We start from the raw sequence: 17,536 nt of genomic DNA on the forward strand, positions 1-17,536 counted from the left end.
ATTGGCAAGTATCAGGGAGCAGTCGCTGTATGGTCGTCGCGGTACGATCGCCGTGCTGGTCGAGAAACATGCACTGGGGAGCAAGAGCTTATGAAAAGATAACTGAAGGAACCTGAAAGCTGTCACATAATCCTGGAGAGTGCGATATTCGAGTGCGAAAAGGTGGAACTTGACGTCAGCTTTGACCTGGAGCTCGTCCTGCTCGTTGCTTCCCTATTCAGCAGTGTTCAGACGGCCGCATCATGTCCTTTCCTTGGTGGGAAGAGAACTGTTGGCACCAAGTCTTGCCATGACATTGCTTCCCACACAGACATTCCCAGCTTCCGTTTGGCGATATCTTCCAGTCATTTGCTGATATTATGAGTAATTATACAACAGGCTGGCAACATACAAAGAACTGGAAATTGTTTATTTGGCTGAACAAACGTTGGGCCACCGACCTCAGTAGATACTCGGTGCCTGAGTTTCAACGAAATTCCAAACAAGGGAGTTAGTCGTTGGCTAAGCCAGAATTCTTCACCTTCCTCGAGTATTTTCACTTTTTTAGGTGTTGCTGTCTAACTTCGTGCCCAAGCTCCCCAAATATCAATAAGTCTCTCACGACATAAAAAATGATATTTGACTTCTAGAGGTGGTACCATACAAGGTCAATCCGCTTCCAAAGCTACCGCAGGCAATACACGCGGTCTTTTTCTCCTTCTCCAACCCCGCTACCATCAACTTATCGATCGTTAAACCAGGTGCTTCCTTCACAGGCATGGATTCCAACGTTTTCCCTCTGTGATAGCATCACGTTGGAGGAGCACCTACAAAAATGTCTACGACTAACGTACTTTTCAAAACCCAGTGCAAACACACAGGGAAGAGAGAGCTTGTCAGTGGACTACTCCCGATGGTGTTAGCATTTATGGTCATCCACTACATGGGAGGGGCTTCGAAAACCGCCCGGAGCTCTGGACGAATCCGGAATCGGCCCAGCTGGAGGCCAAGGAAAGGTACGAAGTTAGAATTAAGGAGGAGGTAAGATGCAGACTGAGGAGGAAGAGAAGATCAGAGTTGGCAGTGAGAAGTTCCATGGTAAGTAACATCACATCCAAGTTCCAAAAATAAGGATATAACATCAAAAAAAGTGTGAAACACAAGTGAGCTGCACAAATGCGGGATAATAGTGTTGTGAATCTCAGCGCATGACCGCATTTGTCGTAAATGATACCGAATAGCTTCAATTTATACCTAGGTACTTCCCATAACATCACAATATCTTGGCACTTGAAACTTCGCTTCCTCTATATAATAGGGCCAGTCAAAGTATGATTTGTGACGAGATCGCTTTCTCAACCGATGACAGCATAAACGTGTGAATTAGCCGTGCACAGGTGAGCATCGATGCACTTCCGCAACCTGAGGGATAAGGTCATGTGATCGACTACTCGCTTAAAAAGGGTTGTTTATTATCGGACTGCCAAGCGAATCTGAGCAGGAAAAGTGGAAAAGGCAAGCCGCAAAGTCTTTCCTTAATCTATGTATATATATTCATGTTATCCTGTAATCCCATATCTCTATTTACCATTGACCTCTATCATAGGAGATTAATAAAGGAAACGGAACCAATCCCTCACTGGAGTATGTATAAGTCCTCAACTCCTTCTCGATACCTTAGTATTCGTAATGGTCACTTTGTGGCGATTACTCCCAATAGGAGGATCGTGAAAGCTCTATCTACTCAATTCTGTGGTTAATCTCCCCATTGTAGTAGATCTCAGTGAAACTGCCACCAGCGATCGCTGGTGCAGTGGCAGCTTCTGCAACGTTCTTGACGTGCGTGATGTGCTTGCCAGTTCGCTGTCAATGAGCAACAACATAACCTAGGACGGTGACGAGTTCGACAAAAGGCGTAAGGTAGGAGATACGAGTGTTCAGAGCGTCGGCGATTGCTCCTTGACTCGGTGGGAAGACTAGTTAGATATTAAATTGATATAGACAAAGCTTCAAGGGAATTAAACTTACCTGTACCTCCAGAGATACCCTCACCAGGATATCAGCACCACGACGAATGTGGGTCCAAGGTTGTCAGTATCGGGGGTGAAGAGAGTAGGATATATTCAGGCCTCAAGGAAGCGATCAAGATACCAGCTCAAGCATCGCCTTCGAGAGCACAGATAACCCCGTTCATCGCAATCGCAATAGTTGCGTATACCATCGAGAGAAAGTCTGCCTGGAAGATATTTGCAAGCCCAGTTGCGACTTAACGGCCAACAGTAAATATGATCAGAGCGTAGGGCAGCATGTTGGAGGCGTGTGTCGACGAGTAGGTCGCATTCTCAGTGGTGTAATTGATAAAGCACTCTTTTAAATTGAAGATAAATCTACCATAATTTTTATTAAAATCGACACTGTACTTTATGGGGTGCCACATTTCACTAAGTCATATGGTGCGATTCGCCATTATAACCCCGCCATTGCAGTAAAAGACAAGCTAGCCTCACTCGATATTCCTCCAGAATACATAAGTGATGCAAGAAATTGTTTCCACTGTGCTCATTTCAATATATTCTATATTTAGAATCTCTTCGCATATGACCTCCAATAAGATCCAGGACGAGCTACAACACTAATTATCCCTCAGTCAAGACATTAGTTCGCCTCGTGGCGTCAAGACTTCAAGCTCATCAGGCTCGCCAAATTCCAGAATTAAGGCCTCCATTTTCCTTTGCCAGAACTCTTGGTATTCCTCTCCTTCACTTTCTTGCTTTTGCAGGAATTGGTAAACTCCCCTCCACGCTGAGTTCAGAGCTCCTAGCACCCATGCATGAGTAGTGCTAGTAGCTACACGAGAGAGTCAGAATATCAGATGGTGTTCTATTTTCTAAGGAATGGAGCGCATACCTTCGCCAATAAAATGTAGATTTCCGTTCGCACAAGGACGACTGAGATGTTGGATCATGCGTTGAAACTGTCCAGGAGCAAACATCGCAACGCCACCTGACATGTTTGGGTCAGCGCCCCAATCATATGCATGTTATTCCAGGAACTGATCTCGTATTTCGGATTCTGTGATGATATTTGCATGAAGTTGAGCAAGGTTGTTTATGCACAGATCCAAAAGTTCGTTACTTTTCCCTTCTCCCCCTTCCCCAATAAGTGACCCCATTCTCGGAGCATCCTGAGACCAGGTATATGAGCAGAGCATGACAGCAGGCTGATTAGGATCATCATAGATGTTGTATGAAGGATAAACACATAGCCGAATCGGAAGGTCCGTAGGTGCCTCGCCGCCAACAATTCCTGCCTTCTTCCACCAGTTTGTCTTGAATCGAATTGCAATCTTACACGAAGTATCGTATTTTAGAGAGCGAATAGCTTCATTTTGAGCGAAAGAAAGGTCAGCACCGCGCAGATCCATGCGTTGAGCGCAAGCAAGGGTGGTGGTGTTGAAAACTGTGGAATATCGGCGCGGGTTGTCTTCCCTTGCGACTTGGACAAGCATACCAAGATTCGACGCGTCCGTTGTATGATCGATCGAGATTGTCGTGACTCGTGTCTTGAGCTGTGGTTTGACATTCAGATGAGCCTCCATGGCTTGGATGATAACTTCCGAACCGCCTTCGATGCAGACCCAGCGATCACCATCAGCCACAATGTCCGGGACAGAAGAGATGTAGTTGTCCATCAAGTTATCACTAAAGCCTTGATCTAAGGTGTTAGAAGCACTCCGGGACATTTAGCTAGAGTGTGGTGAGCAATAGGAGAAACTCACCACATCATGGTGTCAAGCCATTGGATAGTATCGTTGTCTCCGTATTGACTGGCAGAAATTAGCAGCATCAAGATGAGTGATGATCACCAACGAGCTTCGACGAAGAACTTGACGTGCAGAAAGGAAATCTTCGTTCATCAACTTATTCCAACCCTCTCCGAAACCCGCATCAAGGGTATCCCTGAATGGACCATAAATCTCATCCATGATATTTGTTGCACCTTTGATGACATTCTGCTCTGGCACTGTTCCACCAGTAGCACTACCGACGTTGTAAATATCAGCATTCTGAAATTTATCGGCAAAAGATGAATCAGCTTTGATCCGATGTGATTTGCTACTATTGGTGACATGAAGGATGTTGTTGTAGAGCTCTGGCGTGTTCTTAGCGCTGTCTATACCATCATGGTAACTGTGCCAAAGTAAGTCACTTGATCCTAAAACTCACTGATGAACGTAGGCGTATGGGATGCAAAGCATCATATACTGGCTCAGTCTAGCTGGGACATAGCGACGTACTATTTTATCAGGCGGTCTTCCACTCCGATTCGGTGGAAAAGATCGAAAAGTCTGGATTGAGCATCAGCAAACTCTGAGGTTGAGGATTTGAGTCGTTAAATCTAGCATACGGCTTCATAAGTTGAATTCTCGGATATCGCATAGCTCCGACGTCGTAATACTGATGCTTCTCTTTGGTGAAGTGATAGGTATAAATGCGACCCCCAACACGGTTTGAAGACTCGAGTATTTCATATTCAAGTCCAGGAATTTTGAGAAATCTAAGAAGCATGGCTGTATAAAGTCCAGAAATTCCAGCTCCAACGATACATACTTTCAAGGTTGGCAGTTTCGGTAGGGGCTCTGCTGCTTGAGAGATTGGAAGGTCTGCGAGCGGCATTTTTAAACTCGAAGCGTTTGCGTGAAAAATAGAAGTTGTTGAGGTCAAGATCGACGCAATTGTTTCATATATAGCTAATTGAAAGCTGGAAAAGAACGAAAAATGGTGAAGAATCAAGTGAAACTAGGGCCAATGATTCCCAAGTCGCCACACCTTGTTCAAATTTGTTCGACCCAAGACTCACTATTGATCATGACTTTGAATGTAAGCAAAAGCACTTGTAATCTATGATACTTGAATTAAATTATCACACCGGGTCCGGAAAATTCGCTCAATGCTTCACTTATCCTCTCTCATCGACGTTCCCCTGCTAAACTCTGCTCAATACTCCACCCTCTTCTCATTCCAACATGAGTCTTAACACACTTTATTCTTGGTCAAGAAGTTCACCATGACAGGCGCCACACATCCTGTACAAGAACACATCTAGCCCATTAAGTCAGTACCAGCACTTCATACATCCCCTCACTCATTTCCTACGCCTACCTTCTCCTTGTTCGTCGCGGTCCCCTCAGTTCCTGTGAGACAGCTTAAGATATTGTTGACATTCGTTCCAGTCATGTACTGCGATGGTCGGAAGATCAGCAGCTGCTTATGTGAGAGCATCTTGGCCAACATTGAGGAGTGGAGAACTCCCTTAAAAGTGAATTGGGGTGATGTATTGACAGACAAACTACTCACCTTGTTGAAGCACGCGCTGGCATTGATAACAGCTCTACAATTATCGCTTTTGACTTCGCAGACGGCTGCAAAAGTGGAGGATGTGACAAGCGTGAAAAGCGTGAGCGACAATGGAATGCGCATGATGGATCCGTGGATATACGTGAAGAGTTACAAGTTGAAGTGAAACTCTGCGTTGAGATGGATGGATTGGAATTTTGGTGGGAGGAGGTTCCCCGAACGCACATGGGATGCCTGCAGTCTTATGGCGTTCGTTTCTCAATAGCACAGCGTATTCCTCCGCCTAGCGCACAAGCAACTGCCATCCCATGTCTGAATTCGGATGGCCACATGACTTGGTATTAGATAGATATAGCCGACGGTTCAAATCCTGCAATAAAATCTGGATAAGCCGAGAAGCTAGACTCTGCTTTGACTAGAAGTACACAAAAGCTCGCTTATTTGGGTTGACATTCAAGGGTACACAAGTACCGCGAGAGCCTTATCAGCTGTTTAGCCACATTTACCCAATGCTACCCCACAGTGCTATTGTTCATTAATGGGTTTATAAGTGTTGTCGGCAATTGGTATTGTACGTTCCCCATTTGTTCCCGCGGTCCTCGCTAATTGACTTGTGCTGGTACCAATATCTGAGTCTGAACTTGCGTCGGCATTTGTTGGACAGAAGCTTGTACTCGAAGTATTTACTCTCCATCGGCGTAGTTTTACATTTCTTGACACCCGTTAAATTCAATAGACTGCCAAAGTCAAAGAGTCGGCTTATTTCTCGATCCCAGAAGTGACGATCTCAGACGTTTACCAACCAGACAGCTGCCATGGGAGCCGAAATTGTGATACCCGTACTGCCGCAAAATATATCGGTGCATCCTGAGAGAGGAAAAGACATGCCAATAATGAAACCGGCAGCTCATCTGCCACACTATGGTATATTCGCAAACATTATATTAGACAAACCCTGGTCACTGTTCATGTTTATACATCAGCCGAGACCTCACATCCTTCCCCCATCGCACCTCTCGGGCCAGGAGCCCATCATTCAAATTCCATCCTCGACGATTAAAAGGCCATGCACTTCCTCCCCGATAAAATCAATTACATCTAAGACTGCCAGTATCATTTCCTCTTGCCACTTGCGATTCCATCGTTTCTATTGACATAGTCGACTGCGACGAATCAAGATTTTGACAAAGGAGAACGGAGACTTGAACGCCAGGATGAAGTGGTTTACATTTCTTGCTCTCGCGGCAGTGACTCATTTGAGTAATGCCCTCCTTCGCTTCCAATGCTCGCAATTAGTCGTTGAAAGACTTGACCCGCTTGTTGCTCCTGGGTCCATACCATCTCCTCATCTTCATCAGATCGTTGGCGGAGTACGTACCAAGCTCCTATCCCGATGAAATCATCATGCTCGAGATATGCCAAGCTGACAGGCGCAGAACTCCTTTAACGCCTCCATGGCTCCAAGCAAGGACATGCCTGGCGAGTCAACATGCACAACTTGCAGCTTCTCCGAGGATTTCTCCAACTACTGGACAGCAGTCTTGTATTTCCGTGCAAGAAATGGCACTTATAAGCGTGTCCCTCAGATTTCCCAGATCAGTGGTGCTACTGCGGGAATCACTGTTTACTACATGCAAGATGCACTTTATGACCAAGAGCAGAAGTCCAAAGTGACCGCTTTCAAGCCAGTAGGTCGCTCCCTAACAACTCTCCTCTCTCAACAGACTCAACCATATCTCGGAGAAGACTGACATGCAGCCAGGGATTCCGCATGTTCATCGGCGACGTCAATGCCCGCACTAAGAAAGCCGTGGAAAACTTCCGCCAGCTAACATACACTTGTATGGCCAACACTGGCACCCGCGAACCCGAAACGCTCGAGTTCCCATCAAAGCCATGTGCTTATGGCATCATGGTGAACCAACGATTCCCTACATGCTGGGATGGTGTCAATCTCGACAGTCCAGATCACATGGTAGGTAACATACCTGTCAACAAGCACCTCTGAATCTCTCCGGGTGCTGACTCTTAAAACAGTCACACATGTCCTACCCTGAGTCCGGAACATTTGAATCTCAAGGTCCCTGCCCAGCTTCTCACCCAGTCCGAATGCCCCAAGTGCTCTTCGAAGTCGTCTGGGACACATCGAAATTCAACAACAAAGCTGACTGGCCCGCCGACGGCAGCCAGCCCTTCACCTGGAGCTTCGGCGACGCAACAGGTTACGCCAACCACGCTGATTACGTGTTTGGATGGAAAGGCGATTCGCTTCAGAGATTAATGGATACGCCATGTGTGGTCAATTGCCCAAAGGCGAATCCAAAAACTCAGAACAACGCGGCGATGAATAAGTGCACGCAGAAGTCGGTGGTTGATGAGCCGGTTGATGGATGTAAGTCCCCGTCTTAATCCTACTCCTCAATTGAGGTCGTACGTGTTGATATGCCGGGATGGCTAACCAATGGTTCGTAACGTAGGGCTCAAAGAATTACCGGGCGGACATCAAGCTCAGTACTCTTGAAGCGAGGAGGATGAAAGGGGGCAGCAAGGGGTGAAGAAGGGGGGCTCAGGTAAGGAGCAGTGACGATTGGGGATTTGGTTTCACTCTCTCTTGTTACCCCATATGACATTTAGGTAGAATATTGAGTAGGAACTGTTGGATACTATGTCTCTCCCTGAGTGTGTGCCTGGTGTCGTGGATGTAGACTGTGGCTTGATAGGCTCTGAACGCTGCGAGTGTATCCATGGTGACCGGGAAGAAAGTGCGGAACAACAAGGGCAAACAAGCCTCACTTGAGGGGTTGGTCTACCACGGCCAGCTCAATCATTCTGCAGGCAACTGCACTGCTCGCCTCTATACATCTATACATGGGGCGTCACATCTTCTCGAACCGTTCATCGTGTGATAATTTCTTATTGTTGCCATTCAGCCAACGTAAGATACTGCTCACAGGGCGAAAGTGTACCCAAACCGCTTTAACATACATAAACCGTAAACCAATGCACCGAATGCCCGAAAACCGTAGAATATACACCACAAAATGCCCTCCTTGGGTACCCATATGTTCAACGCCCCTTGCGCCTCACAATGCAGATCATCGTCATTCTTGTCCCTGCAGCATCTAGACACCTTCTACCCTCTGTAAGAACTCCCTTACTCTCGTCAGCTCGACATCGTGGTGCTCGCTCTCAACCGCTCTTGTCAGGTTGTCTATGACATTGTCGACATTTGATTCAGGCGTGCTGGTACACAAGCTTATTATCTGGCGGTACTTTCTCGCAAGTTCGGAACTCTTGCTTTGAAGATCTCGGACATTTCCGTCCAGTTCTTGATTAATTGCTCTGTAGGCATTGAGTCGAGCTCGAAGGACGTGGGCAGGTGGAAGTGAAGACGAGAGGGCTTGCCGGTCTGCTCGATCAATCACCAAAGGCTGGTGAGGGCTGACGCTGATTCTGGCGAGAATGGAGGACGCTTGGTCGCTGATAGTGAGACCTTTATCTGCATCTCCTAATTGCATCTCGGCCTCACCATTCATCTGACCGAACTGCAATTGCATTTGTGACAATCGTGCTCGCTCCTCATCGTATGCTCTCCGAAGGTTGGCAGTCTTGGTTTTGCGAGCGTCTCGCTCCTTGGCCTCTGTCTGAAGAACCTCGACCCGTCTTCGTTGATCGCCCAGCTCTCCCGATGCATCCCGAAGTTGAGCATGTAGATCATCGATGACGGCCTGCTTTTTATCAATCTCCTTGCTGAACTCGCTCTCTGTTTGATTCAGAAGTGTCGTGATGGCTGCGAAAGTTAGCTTAGTGAATATTCACGCCAAAACAGTACTCACAATTTATGATCTCACTACTGCTCTCCTTCCTCTCATTGCTCATCGACTTGTTTTGGACACGCTCCTCACCTGGACGGCGTTCAAATTCAGATGGGTCACCAACACCGAAATCCATGGGGCTCAAATTTGACCGATTGGCAATGGATGCGTCCGCACCGACCTCAATTAGCTGAGAAATGATACTTCGGTTGCCGATTCTGGACGCAATATTCAATGCTGTGTCACCGGACCTATCTTGAATGTTGACAACTTCGGACATGAAGCGGCCGATCCCAAGAGTCTTCAGCGGTGGGGGAGCGTTGGAGAAGGATTGTTGACTATTTGGCGCACTTCCTTGTCGAACAACAAACTCGAGGAGAGTTTCTAGGTGATACTTGCTCGCCTGACTTCTTCCCTTGACAGCTGAAGTGACCGCAATATGATGAAGTACAGTTCGACCTCGCGAGTCTCGGATCTCAATACTTGGCCCGAGAAGTTCCAGTATATCTGCGAAGCTGCCCGCTTCAAGATTGTTGGTAACCAAAGATGATCGCATCAAGGCCGTTTCACCTAACGAATTCACCCTGAATATGCTAGCACCATGTGAAATCAATGCCTTGAGGAGACCGACTCGAGCAAGCGTAGCAGCCCAGATCAACGCTGTGTTGCAGCTGGCATCGATGGGTGTATCAAGGTCCTCAGCACTCAATATCTGGAATGCTTTATGATTAGTGAAGTCTTCCTGAGTAGTGAACAGAGACATCAGGAGGTCTTTCTTTGCACTGCCCTGGAGATTGGAAGGCATTGGAAGAGGCGCAAGTGGGAAGTTGCCACCTTCGGCATGCATGTGCTGGTTGTGGTAAACAAAAGACTCGTTAGGCTCAGTTGGTGAAACCTCCCGCATCGACATGTTGAGGCAGTTATCATCCAGGTATTGACCGTTCATACTTGGCGAATGCCGAATTCTCTTTCTAGGTGGCTCTTCAAAGTCTCCGTGACGTAAATCATCGCGACCAGGATGTGAGAACTGCGTTGCGTACGCGGAATCTGGCTGTCCACTCATGGCGAAGCTGTCAGCTGAAGCAAAGCTTTGCATGCTTTGCTGTGATCCACCTGGGTATGCGTTCTCTTGAGACCCAAGATGTTGTTGTGAAGACTGTCTACTAAAGCTTGCTGGGCGACTGGCAGAGTTGCCGTTTCTTATTCGCGGTACTGGAGAATCGAAGCGGGCTTTACTGATTGCTGCAACTGCATGCGAAGCAGTACTCGAGATGTTCTTGAAGAACGTTCCTGACTGCCCACGCTCCCGGCTTTCAACACCTGAATTGTACAGCCTTTTCCGCTGGGCGGCCATTGCTTGCTCTTTGGTAGGAGTGTCAATCCCACCGCGTCCCGCGATTCCTCCATCTTGGCCCATATCATATGTCAACAGCGGACGAAGTAGCTCTTCTACGCCATATTGTCTGCAAAACTCCAGACCTCGCTCAAATTTGATCCATGTTCCTTGATATTTGCCATACCCGCCCTGGACCTTCTCATGTTCTCCTATCAGGATCTCTTTCTCTAGAACCTTTGTGCGCTTTCCCTTCTCAATACCGGCCACCTTCAATATCTGCGTTGCATTCAACCAGCTGTCTTTGCGACGACGCATCACTGCGATGCCATTGACTTCCATTTCGTACACATCTACCCCTGAATATATGGCCTATGCAAATTAGTGGGAATCTTCCGAAGAGACATGTATCCTCACCGAGTATATCTGCGGTGCAGAATTCCTTCGGTTGATCCCATTGCTACTTTCATACTGTCGAAAACTTCCTCCGGGCTGCATCATGAGCCCACTCCCCTGAGAGCCCTGGCTCATACTGAACGACATGTGTGAAGTAGGTCGAGTCAGCACCGAGTCCTCGTCGTATGCGCCGCCAGCAGTAGTGAACGATGTTCTGTTAAGATGATTTTGGCGAGATTCGGACGTGGTCGCAAGCGGTTGAGGGTTTGTGGTGACTGTCGCAGCGGCCATATGGTTAATTCGGAGAATGGTTGTGGGTGAGGGAGAAGATGGCTTTGGCTTTGGCTTTAGTGAAGTCGCGTCACGCTCGGCATCCAAGAACAGAAGAGGATCCGTGAATGCGCAACTCTGACAATGTCGCCGTCGAGCTGTGGATCTGGAAATGGTATGCGATGTGATGCGATACCTGTCCAGGGGAACGCGCTCGTCTCTTCTCGACGTGGACGTGTTCTGGCACGCGTTGGGGAGAATGGTTTAAAGTGGTTTTCGAGGGGTCGGAGTGGGAAGCAGCCAATCGTAGCGTCGGGGCTACGCGCACCCTCGCGTCCGCCTCGACCCTTCACAAAGTGATGGATGCACGCACGCACATGCACCCGGCCGTGAATAAATAATGCTATTCACAAAACAATGGGATGTCACTGGTTTGCAGCATATCTGACTTGCAGTGGGCCATTTAGTCCCGAGTGACAATTCCTTGGTTTTCCTCTCGCTTTCATTGGTCCTTCACTGTTTACATCCAGTTGTTTCATCAAGCTTGACGAGTCTTGAAGCCTCGGATTCGCGGCATCAACCGCCTCCAATAAGCTTCATTTCTAGCTTGGTCTGTGGTTACCAGCTCAACCTGAGTTCCCATTCACAGCACTTCCAATGCACAGATCACAACGTTTTCAAAGATGGTCATCAATTGCGCGGCCATGGGTTCCGCCAGAACGCCGGCTCGACGCTTCAGAAGACATTATTATCTCGACTTACAGAGCTCTTCTACGAGCAGCAGGATACCTTCCAGACTCATTTGCCAGAAGGTATACATACGAACGCATCAAAAGTCGATTCCGGACTTCTCGCGCAAAATCATCAAAACTCGCTCTCAAGGGAGATCCAACAAGTGATTTTACAAAGCAGCGTCTGCAGAAGGCAAAACGATCGAGGAAGGTGTTAGAGAATGCTGGCAATGGGGATATGGATGCGTTGAAGAAGATCTTACTGGCTGTACATGGTCGCGAGGGCGAGAGAAAACGAATTCTTCTGAACCAACTCCTCCAACCTGACGAGGATACTCTCCCGAAAGATGCATCAGCGCTCCAGGATCTGATCAACAGACCAAAGGAAACAAGCAAGCCAGAAGGCATGCCGAGCCAGAAGTTGTACCATTTCATCAAGACCCAGCAAGAAAATCAACCGGTGGAAGCGCACAAAGGAAAGCTACGGCAATTGAAACCAAAGATACCAAAGGAGAATATATGGGGTCGACCATTGCCAGCGAAGTCAAAGAAGTCTATTCAAAGGAAATGGTGGATAGCTACCCTCGACAAGATACTGCCCCCGATACCTCGAATCGAATGGGAGAGGCTGCGGGATCTTGCGACAGGTGCTGCCCCTTTGGAAGCACAGCCAGTCCGACGGAAACCCATATCAATAGATACGGAGGAACTTTCGGCAGACGAGAAAAATAAGGAACTACTGCAGTATTTCCAAGCGCCCGCAAGACCCAAAACGTCCAAGTCCTATGAATTTCAGACTGAAAATGGAGTACAAATAATCATGGATGATGGTTTAGAAGCTTCGAAGGCGAAAAAAGCGGAACTTCGTGCTAGGAAGGAGAAACGAAAGCAGGTGGAAATTGGAAGAGAAGCAAATAGGTTGGCACAGCTGGATGAGCTGAATCCTCCAATCGAACATTCTGAAGTTGAAAAGATCGAGATCCGCAATCGATCACTTCGTAGGCTTTATGCATCTATCTGGAGCTTGACACCGACAATGACATATGACGATGTCAACAGGAAGTGGGAGATCATCTGGGGTGGGCAGAAATCGCGCGCCTTAGAAGGAGTTGTTGCGAAGCCTACCCGTGCTGAAGAGGAATTATTCGAAGGGCTCGACACACTACCGCAGAGTCTCAGTCAAGCTGGGAAGGACAAATTGCGGAACAGAGACGTAAAGCGTACTTTGAAAGAAGAAGCATCTGGGCATTTCGCTTAGCAAATAGAGATCAATATCCGAAGAGAATGAATGATCTATGTATATATCATGTAGACTTTTGTACTATACATCCAGCCAATTCCCACTTTCATACCGTAGCACGATATTCAATTACTCAGTCTGCCCCCTCAGCTAATCTTTTTAAACCCTCCCCATCGACCCTCATGGTCTGCCATTCGCTCATTGCTCTCGCACCAATCCTATCGCTCTCATAAAATCCAATGCTAGGTGTATTCCACTTCAGCACACACCATTCTAAGCGTCCACCCTTCATGTCTACTACTTCCTTCGCCAACTCCTTGATCAGTTTTTGACCAAACCCCTTTCCTCTATGCCTCTCCCTGACGAACAGATCCTCAAGGTAGATCCCCGGTCGTGCCTTCCAAGTGCTGTAGTTGTAGAAGTAGAGAGCCATTCCGGCGGCTTCGCCGCTGGGTGTGAAGAGGAGGAGACAGCGGGCGGGACGGGAGGAGGAGATGCTTTCGGTTTCGATTTCGTCAACGGGTGCAGACGTACCGGTGGAAGAAGAGGGAGAAGGTGCGAATGCTATTGTTGAGGCGAGAAGTTCGGGTGTGGCTTCTACTGCATTGGGCTCTTTCTCGTAGTCGGCTAGTTCCTGGATGAGCTGAAGGATTGTTGGAACATCTATATGTTTCAATGTCAGCAATTGCTCTTGAACTTCTCTTCACCATGTCCTCGCGACGGCGACGGGGAACTGACCTTCACGGCGTGCGTGCCGGATTATGATTTCTTCTTTGGAAGCTGGCATTGCGACTGGATGCTGGGAAATTCTGTGATGAGATTTTGAGGGCAGTATCAATATTACATAGATTCCTCAGTGTAGTGTACGGAGTTATGGATCAATCTTATCGTCAAGTCATCAAGAGGAGGGCGTGATGTGCCTCATAGTGGGGTAAATTTCAACCCCGCCGTCCATGTCTTGGCATTATGTAGGGACTTCTTGATCACAGTCTGTGATCAGTATTTCGTTGTCCACCACTGCTTTCACTTTCTCAGGCATTCGGGATATTAACATCCATCTCTATTGCCTCCGAGGCAGTTTTGTCACATCATTGCCACAACCTAGAGTTAGGCATCTGGATCTTGGAAGACTTGCTATTTCCTAGACCTTGCACTGCAATATTCCAGAGTGACCCATCGAGCTTACAGTAACTTATCCATGGGTACAAAAGTTCCCACCTCACGAGTTTCGAGACGCTTACTCTACCTAAGATGGCAGCTGAAAGGTCCAAAAATCTACACTTGAATGCAACTGGTCCGCATAGACCTGCCGGATCGGGAAGACGGCTCCATTGACAACTTGACCCACTATTTTCTTCTCTTTTCCGGCAATCTGTTGAAGTCTTGGAGGCAAGATACACTTGGCTTTCTCTCGAAGCGCTGCTGGGTACTCTCACCTTGATTTTGAGTTTTTGCTTTCGTTCTCTGCTCTGTTCTATCAGAACCCCGAGAGTGATATCCGGCTGCATTTAAGACCAAGAGCATTTTCCTCTCGATCTGTTTCTGTTGCTATCTGGATATAAAGCAGTTCATAAAGAACCTTTGTGAACCTGATATGATTAGTTGAGCTACAATGTCACCTTTAGAGCCGCACATCTGTGTTGTCGGCGCTGGGGTGTCTGGGTTGAGATGTGCAGAGGTCTTGCTCCAGAACGGATGTCAAGTAACTATTTTAGAAGCAAGAGATAGAATTGGTGGGAGAGTATGCCTCTATTGACAGTCAATCTTCAAATTGAGGCTGAATATCATGTATTAGGTATGTCAAAGTGACAAGCTTGGTTACAGAGTAGACATGTAGGTCCTCAACAAACTCCTTTATCGAGAGAAGCTAATATCTTCACGAGTGGGCCAAACTGGATACACTCAGCAAGTTTTGTTCCCCGAGTATTAGAGTGATGTTCTAATGTAAAAACAGTCCGACGCAGAAGGCCGCTTTCCGATCCTTGATCTCGCAAGGAAAACCAACACTCCACTGCACAGCTGGAACGACAAACAAAACATATACTCTTCATCGGGAAAACTCTTGCCAGCCGCAAAAACCGACGAACTTTCTACCATCCTCTGGGAGGATATTGAAAGCGCTATGGCTCACAGTGCCAAGAATTGCAAAGATATCTCAGAGACAGAGAGCTTGCGTGACTACCTTGAAAAGAAAGCCAGAGAAAGATTTTCAGATCGAAATGAGGAAAGGGAATTGTTGATGCAAATGGCTGAAATGTGGGGAGCTTATATTGGTGATCCTGTCCATACACAGAGTTTGAAGTTCTCTTGGATGGAAGAGTGTTGCGGTGGTAGTAAGTTTACAGAGATCTTGAAAGTAGATGATCGCTCATCATTCTCAGGTGGCGAAATGTTTGTTGAGACAACATGGGAGGCAATTCTTGGGGAGATTGCAAGACTGCCACTGGATAAAGCCAAAGTTCGCCTTGGAGAAAAGGTTGTAGCTGTTAAAACTCTGGAGAGAGAAGCTGAGGGGAGTCATGTTGTTATCCATACAGAGAAAGGAGAACGTCTAGCGTTCGATGAAGTTTTGATGACAACTCCTCTTGGTTGGTTGAAGCGAAACAAAGATGTGTTCCAGCCCAGTCTCCCGGAAAGAATTCTCACAGGTATTGATGGAGTGTCAGTTGGGCACTTGGAGAAGGTAAGCCGAACTTCTTAACCCTCGAAGAATGAGATAAGTTGACAATACAGGTCTACATCACTTTCCCATCAGCCTTCTGGATTGACCCACCCACCACTGAACCTGATCCTACCCTTTCCCCTTCCGAACTTGCGAAAGTGAACGACACTTTCCCAGGTTACACGAACTGGCTGTCTCCCACCTATTCACTCAGAACAAACCCAGAACGATTCCCAATCGAATGCTGGAACCTTGCCTCTTTCACACCACCTAATGCTCATCCGACCCTTATCTCCTACCTCTACGGCCCTTGCTCAGCCTACATCACAAGCCTCGTCCACGGCCTCCCAGACTCCGAACATCACGCTCTCCTCTCCGATTTCTTCATGCCGTACATCTCTCTGCTGCCAAACTACTCCGCTTCGAATCCCGATTGTGTGATCAAGGCTATTTTGTCGACGGAGTGGCAGAAAGATGAGTTGAGTGGCTTTGGAAGCTATTGTAATTTCCAGGTGGGAGCGAAGGATGCGAGTGGTGATGTGGAGGCGATGAGGAGGGGTGTCCCGGAAAGGAGATTGTGGTTTGCGGGTGAGCATTGTGCACCATTCGATGAGGTATGTTACCACTCTTAAACATTCCACTCAATGTTTCTAGTAGTCCGGGAAGCGATTCCATCATTTGGGGGGATTGCCTGCAGTGCTGACATGCAAATAGTGCGGAACAGCTACGGGTGCATATTTGAGCGGAGAGGCGGTGGCGATACGGATGTTAGAGGGTTATGGAATTACCAGTCCCATTATATAGAAAGCTTGTCCGATTATGATTATGGCAACGCGCGAATATGGGAACGCATGCTTCATCTTGTGACAGTTCAGTCTCGGTGATCATTTCTAGCAGGTACGGGAAACCAGTGTTTGATCAAATTTGCAGATATCCTGAACACAATAGACGACGAGTTGCTATTTATGATCGTCAGCCCCTCGCAGAGAAAGGCTCTCTAGATATTCATTTCATTTTCTCCAAAATCACGACGACATAATATCCCACCAAATTGTCCTCCACACGCGCTTCAAAGAACGCACCACATTGTCCACAGCTGCTACATGATCTGCCCTAGAGCAAGTCCTACACCCAGTACACTTCTTCTGCTCGTCATCCCACGGCTGCCACGCGACTTCCTTTTCAATTCCTAATCTTGATTCCAGGAACCCAAGAACACTAGTGGCTAACTTCATTGCCTTGATACCCATGCCATTGAGGATTACGAATCGATCAAATTCATCTGTTATGGGTTGGCCAAAGTTGATGGAAAGTACGTAGTCAAGACAAGGGCTTTATAAGAGGTAAGCATACATATACATATACATGATAAGGCTGTTAGTGCCAGCTTCACTTACTAATTTACACTTTGCCATCGGTCACATTGATAATAAACCTCCTCTTCGTACTCTAGTGGGTAAGGAACCATCACATTGCGAGGGTTATTGTTTCTCCAAAATTCGAATAGCCGCTCTGTGGCGGGGTTGGGGTATCTGCGTTCCGGTGTCAGTAAAATCTATTTTGCTGATTCTATGTGTGGAGGTGTGTTAGCATACCGTACGGGCAGCGGGTCGTACACAGGCTGAGTTCGTCGATTTACGGTATTTACGTGTCGCATTTTTGGGTTATTGCCTTCGAGAACTACGAGTGTGTAGATTTCTTATTTGAATAAGGAACTTCAGAGCAATTATTATGTTCTTTTATACAGAAAGTG

The 17,536-nt window shown here is 47.3% G+C and overlaps 9 protein-coding genes across 10 annotated transcripts; 4 read left to right on the forward strand and 5 right to left on the reverse strand.

Annotated features, from left to right (window-relative positions):
- Positions 1-2,626: 2,626 nt before the first annotated feature.
- ONS95_011126 (uncharacterized protein) lies at positions 2,627-4,547 on the reverse strand (the record flags this gene model as incomplete). Its single annotated transcript, XM_058504724.1, has 7 exons — positions 2,627-2,826; positions 2,887-2,982; positions 3,115-3,680; positions 3,758-3,805; positions 3,849-4,169; positions 4,277-4,327; positions 4,387-4,547. The coding sequence occupies 7 exons, from the start codon at positions 4,545-4,547 to the stop codon at positions 2,627-2,629; spliced, it is 1,443 nt and encodes a 480-aa protein (XP_058359280.1).
- Positions 4,548-5,120: 573 nt separating this feature from the next.
- On the reverse strand, positions 5,121-5,459 carry ONS95_011127 (uncharacterized protein; the record flags this gene model as incomplete). The annotated part of the gene is made up of 2 exons (XM_058504725.1): positions 5,121-5,219; positions 5,337-5,459. The coding sequence occupies 2 exons, from the start codon at positions 5,457-5,459 to the stop codon at positions 5,121-5,123; spliced, it is 222 nt and encodes a 73-aa protein (XP_058359281.1).
- A 1,331-nt stretch (positions 5,460-6,790) lies between these two features.
- On the forward strand, positions 6,791-7,087 carry ONS95_011128 (uncharacterized protein; the record flags this gene model as incomplete). Its single annotated transcript, XM_058504726.1, has 1 exon — positions 6,791-7,087. One exon carries the CDS (start codon positions 6,791-6,793, stop codon positions 7,085-7,087), a length of 297 nt encoding a protein of 98 aa, XP_058359282.1.
- Positions 7,088-7,107: 20 nt separating this feature from the next.
- On the forward strand, positions 7,108-8,104 carry ONS95_011129 (uncharacterized protein; the record flags this gene model as incomplete). The annotated part of the gene is made up of 2 exons (XM_058504727.1): positions 7,108-7,311; positions 7,374-8,104. The coding sequence occupies 2 exons, from the start codon at positions 7,108-7,110 to the stop codon at positions 7,743-7,745; spliced, it is 576 nt and encodes a 191-aa protein (XP_058359283.1). The 3' UTR covers positions 7,746-8,104.
- Positions 8,105-8,152: 48 nt separating this feature from the next.
- Positions 8,153-11,411, reverse strand: SWI6 (transcriptional regulator swi6). Its single transcript, XM_058504728.1, has 3 exons — positions 10,902-11,411; positions 9,173-10,856; positions 8,153-9,126 (listed from the first exon to the last, which is right to left on the reverse strand). Exons 1-3 carry the CDS (start codon positions 11,169-11,171, stop codon positions 8,459-8,461), a joined length of 2,622 nt encoding a protein of 873 aa, XP_058359284.1. The 5' UTR covers positions 11,172-11,411; the 3' UTR covers positions 8,153-8,458.
- Positions 11,412-11,807: 396 nt separating this feature from the next.
- On the forward strand, positions 11,808-13,139 carry ONS95_011131 (uncharacterized protein; the record flags this gene model as incomplete). Its single annotated transcript, XM_058504729.1, has 1 exon — positions 11,808-13,139. The coding sequence occupies one exon, from the start codon at positions 11,808-11,810 to the stop codon at positions 13,137-13,139; it is 1,332 nt and encodes a 443-aa protein (XP_058359285.1).
- A 115-nt stretch (positions 13,140-13,254) lies between these two features.
- ONS95_011132 (uncharacterized protein) lies at positions 13,255-13,908 on the reverse strand (the record flags this gene model as incomplete). The annotated part of the gene is made up of 2 exons (XM_058504730.1): positions 13,255-13,784; positions 13,860-13,908. The coding sequence occupies 2 exons, from the start codon at positions 13,906-13,908 to the stop codon at positions 13,255-13,257; spliced, it is 579 nt and encodes a 192-aa protein (XP_058359286.1).
- Positions 13,909-14,129: 221 nt separating this feature from the next.
- Positions 14,130-16,828, forward strand: ONS95_011133 (uncharacterized protein). 2 transcript variants are annotated; one of them, XM_058504731.1, is made up of 8 exons: positions 14,130-14,323; positions 14,373-14,862; positions 14,917-14,954; positions 15,005-15,026; positions 15,076-15,454; positions 15,503-15,804; positions 15,855-16,397; positions 16,498-16,828. In XM_058504731.1, the coding sequence occupies exons 2-8, from the start codon at positions 14,734-14,736 to the stop codon at positions 16,585-16,587; spliced, it is 1,503 nt and encodes a 500-aa protein (XP_058359287.1). In that variant the 5' UTR covers positions 14,130-14,323; positions 14,373-14,733; the 3' UTR covers positions 16,588-16,828. The 2 variants fall into 2 exon arrangements, with proteins under 2 accessions (XP_058359287.1, XP_058359288.1); XM_058504732.1 differs by lacking the exon at positions 14,917-14,954 and having other exon boundaries at positions 14,130-14,916; positions 15,005-15,454.
- ONS95_011134 (uncharacterized protein) lies at positions 16,809-17,440 on the reverse strand (the record flags this gene model as incomplete). Its single annotated transcript, XM_058504733.1, has 3 exons — positions 16,809-17,115; positions 17,181-17,315; positions 17,379-17,440. The coding sequence occupies 3 exons, from the start codon at positions 17,438-17,440 to the stop codon at positions 16,809-16,811; spliced, it is 504 nt and encodes a 167-aa protein (XP_058359289.1).
- Positions 17,441-17,536: the final 96 nt, after the last annotated feature.

Source organism: Cadophora gregata (assembly GCF_030347475.1).
Source record: "Cadophora gregata isolate MNR1 chromosome Unknown scaffold_5, whole genome shotgun sequence".
Lineage (NCBI taxonomy): Eukaryota > Fungi > Ascomycota > Leotiomycetes > Helotiales > Ploettnerulaceae > Cadophora > Cadophora gregata.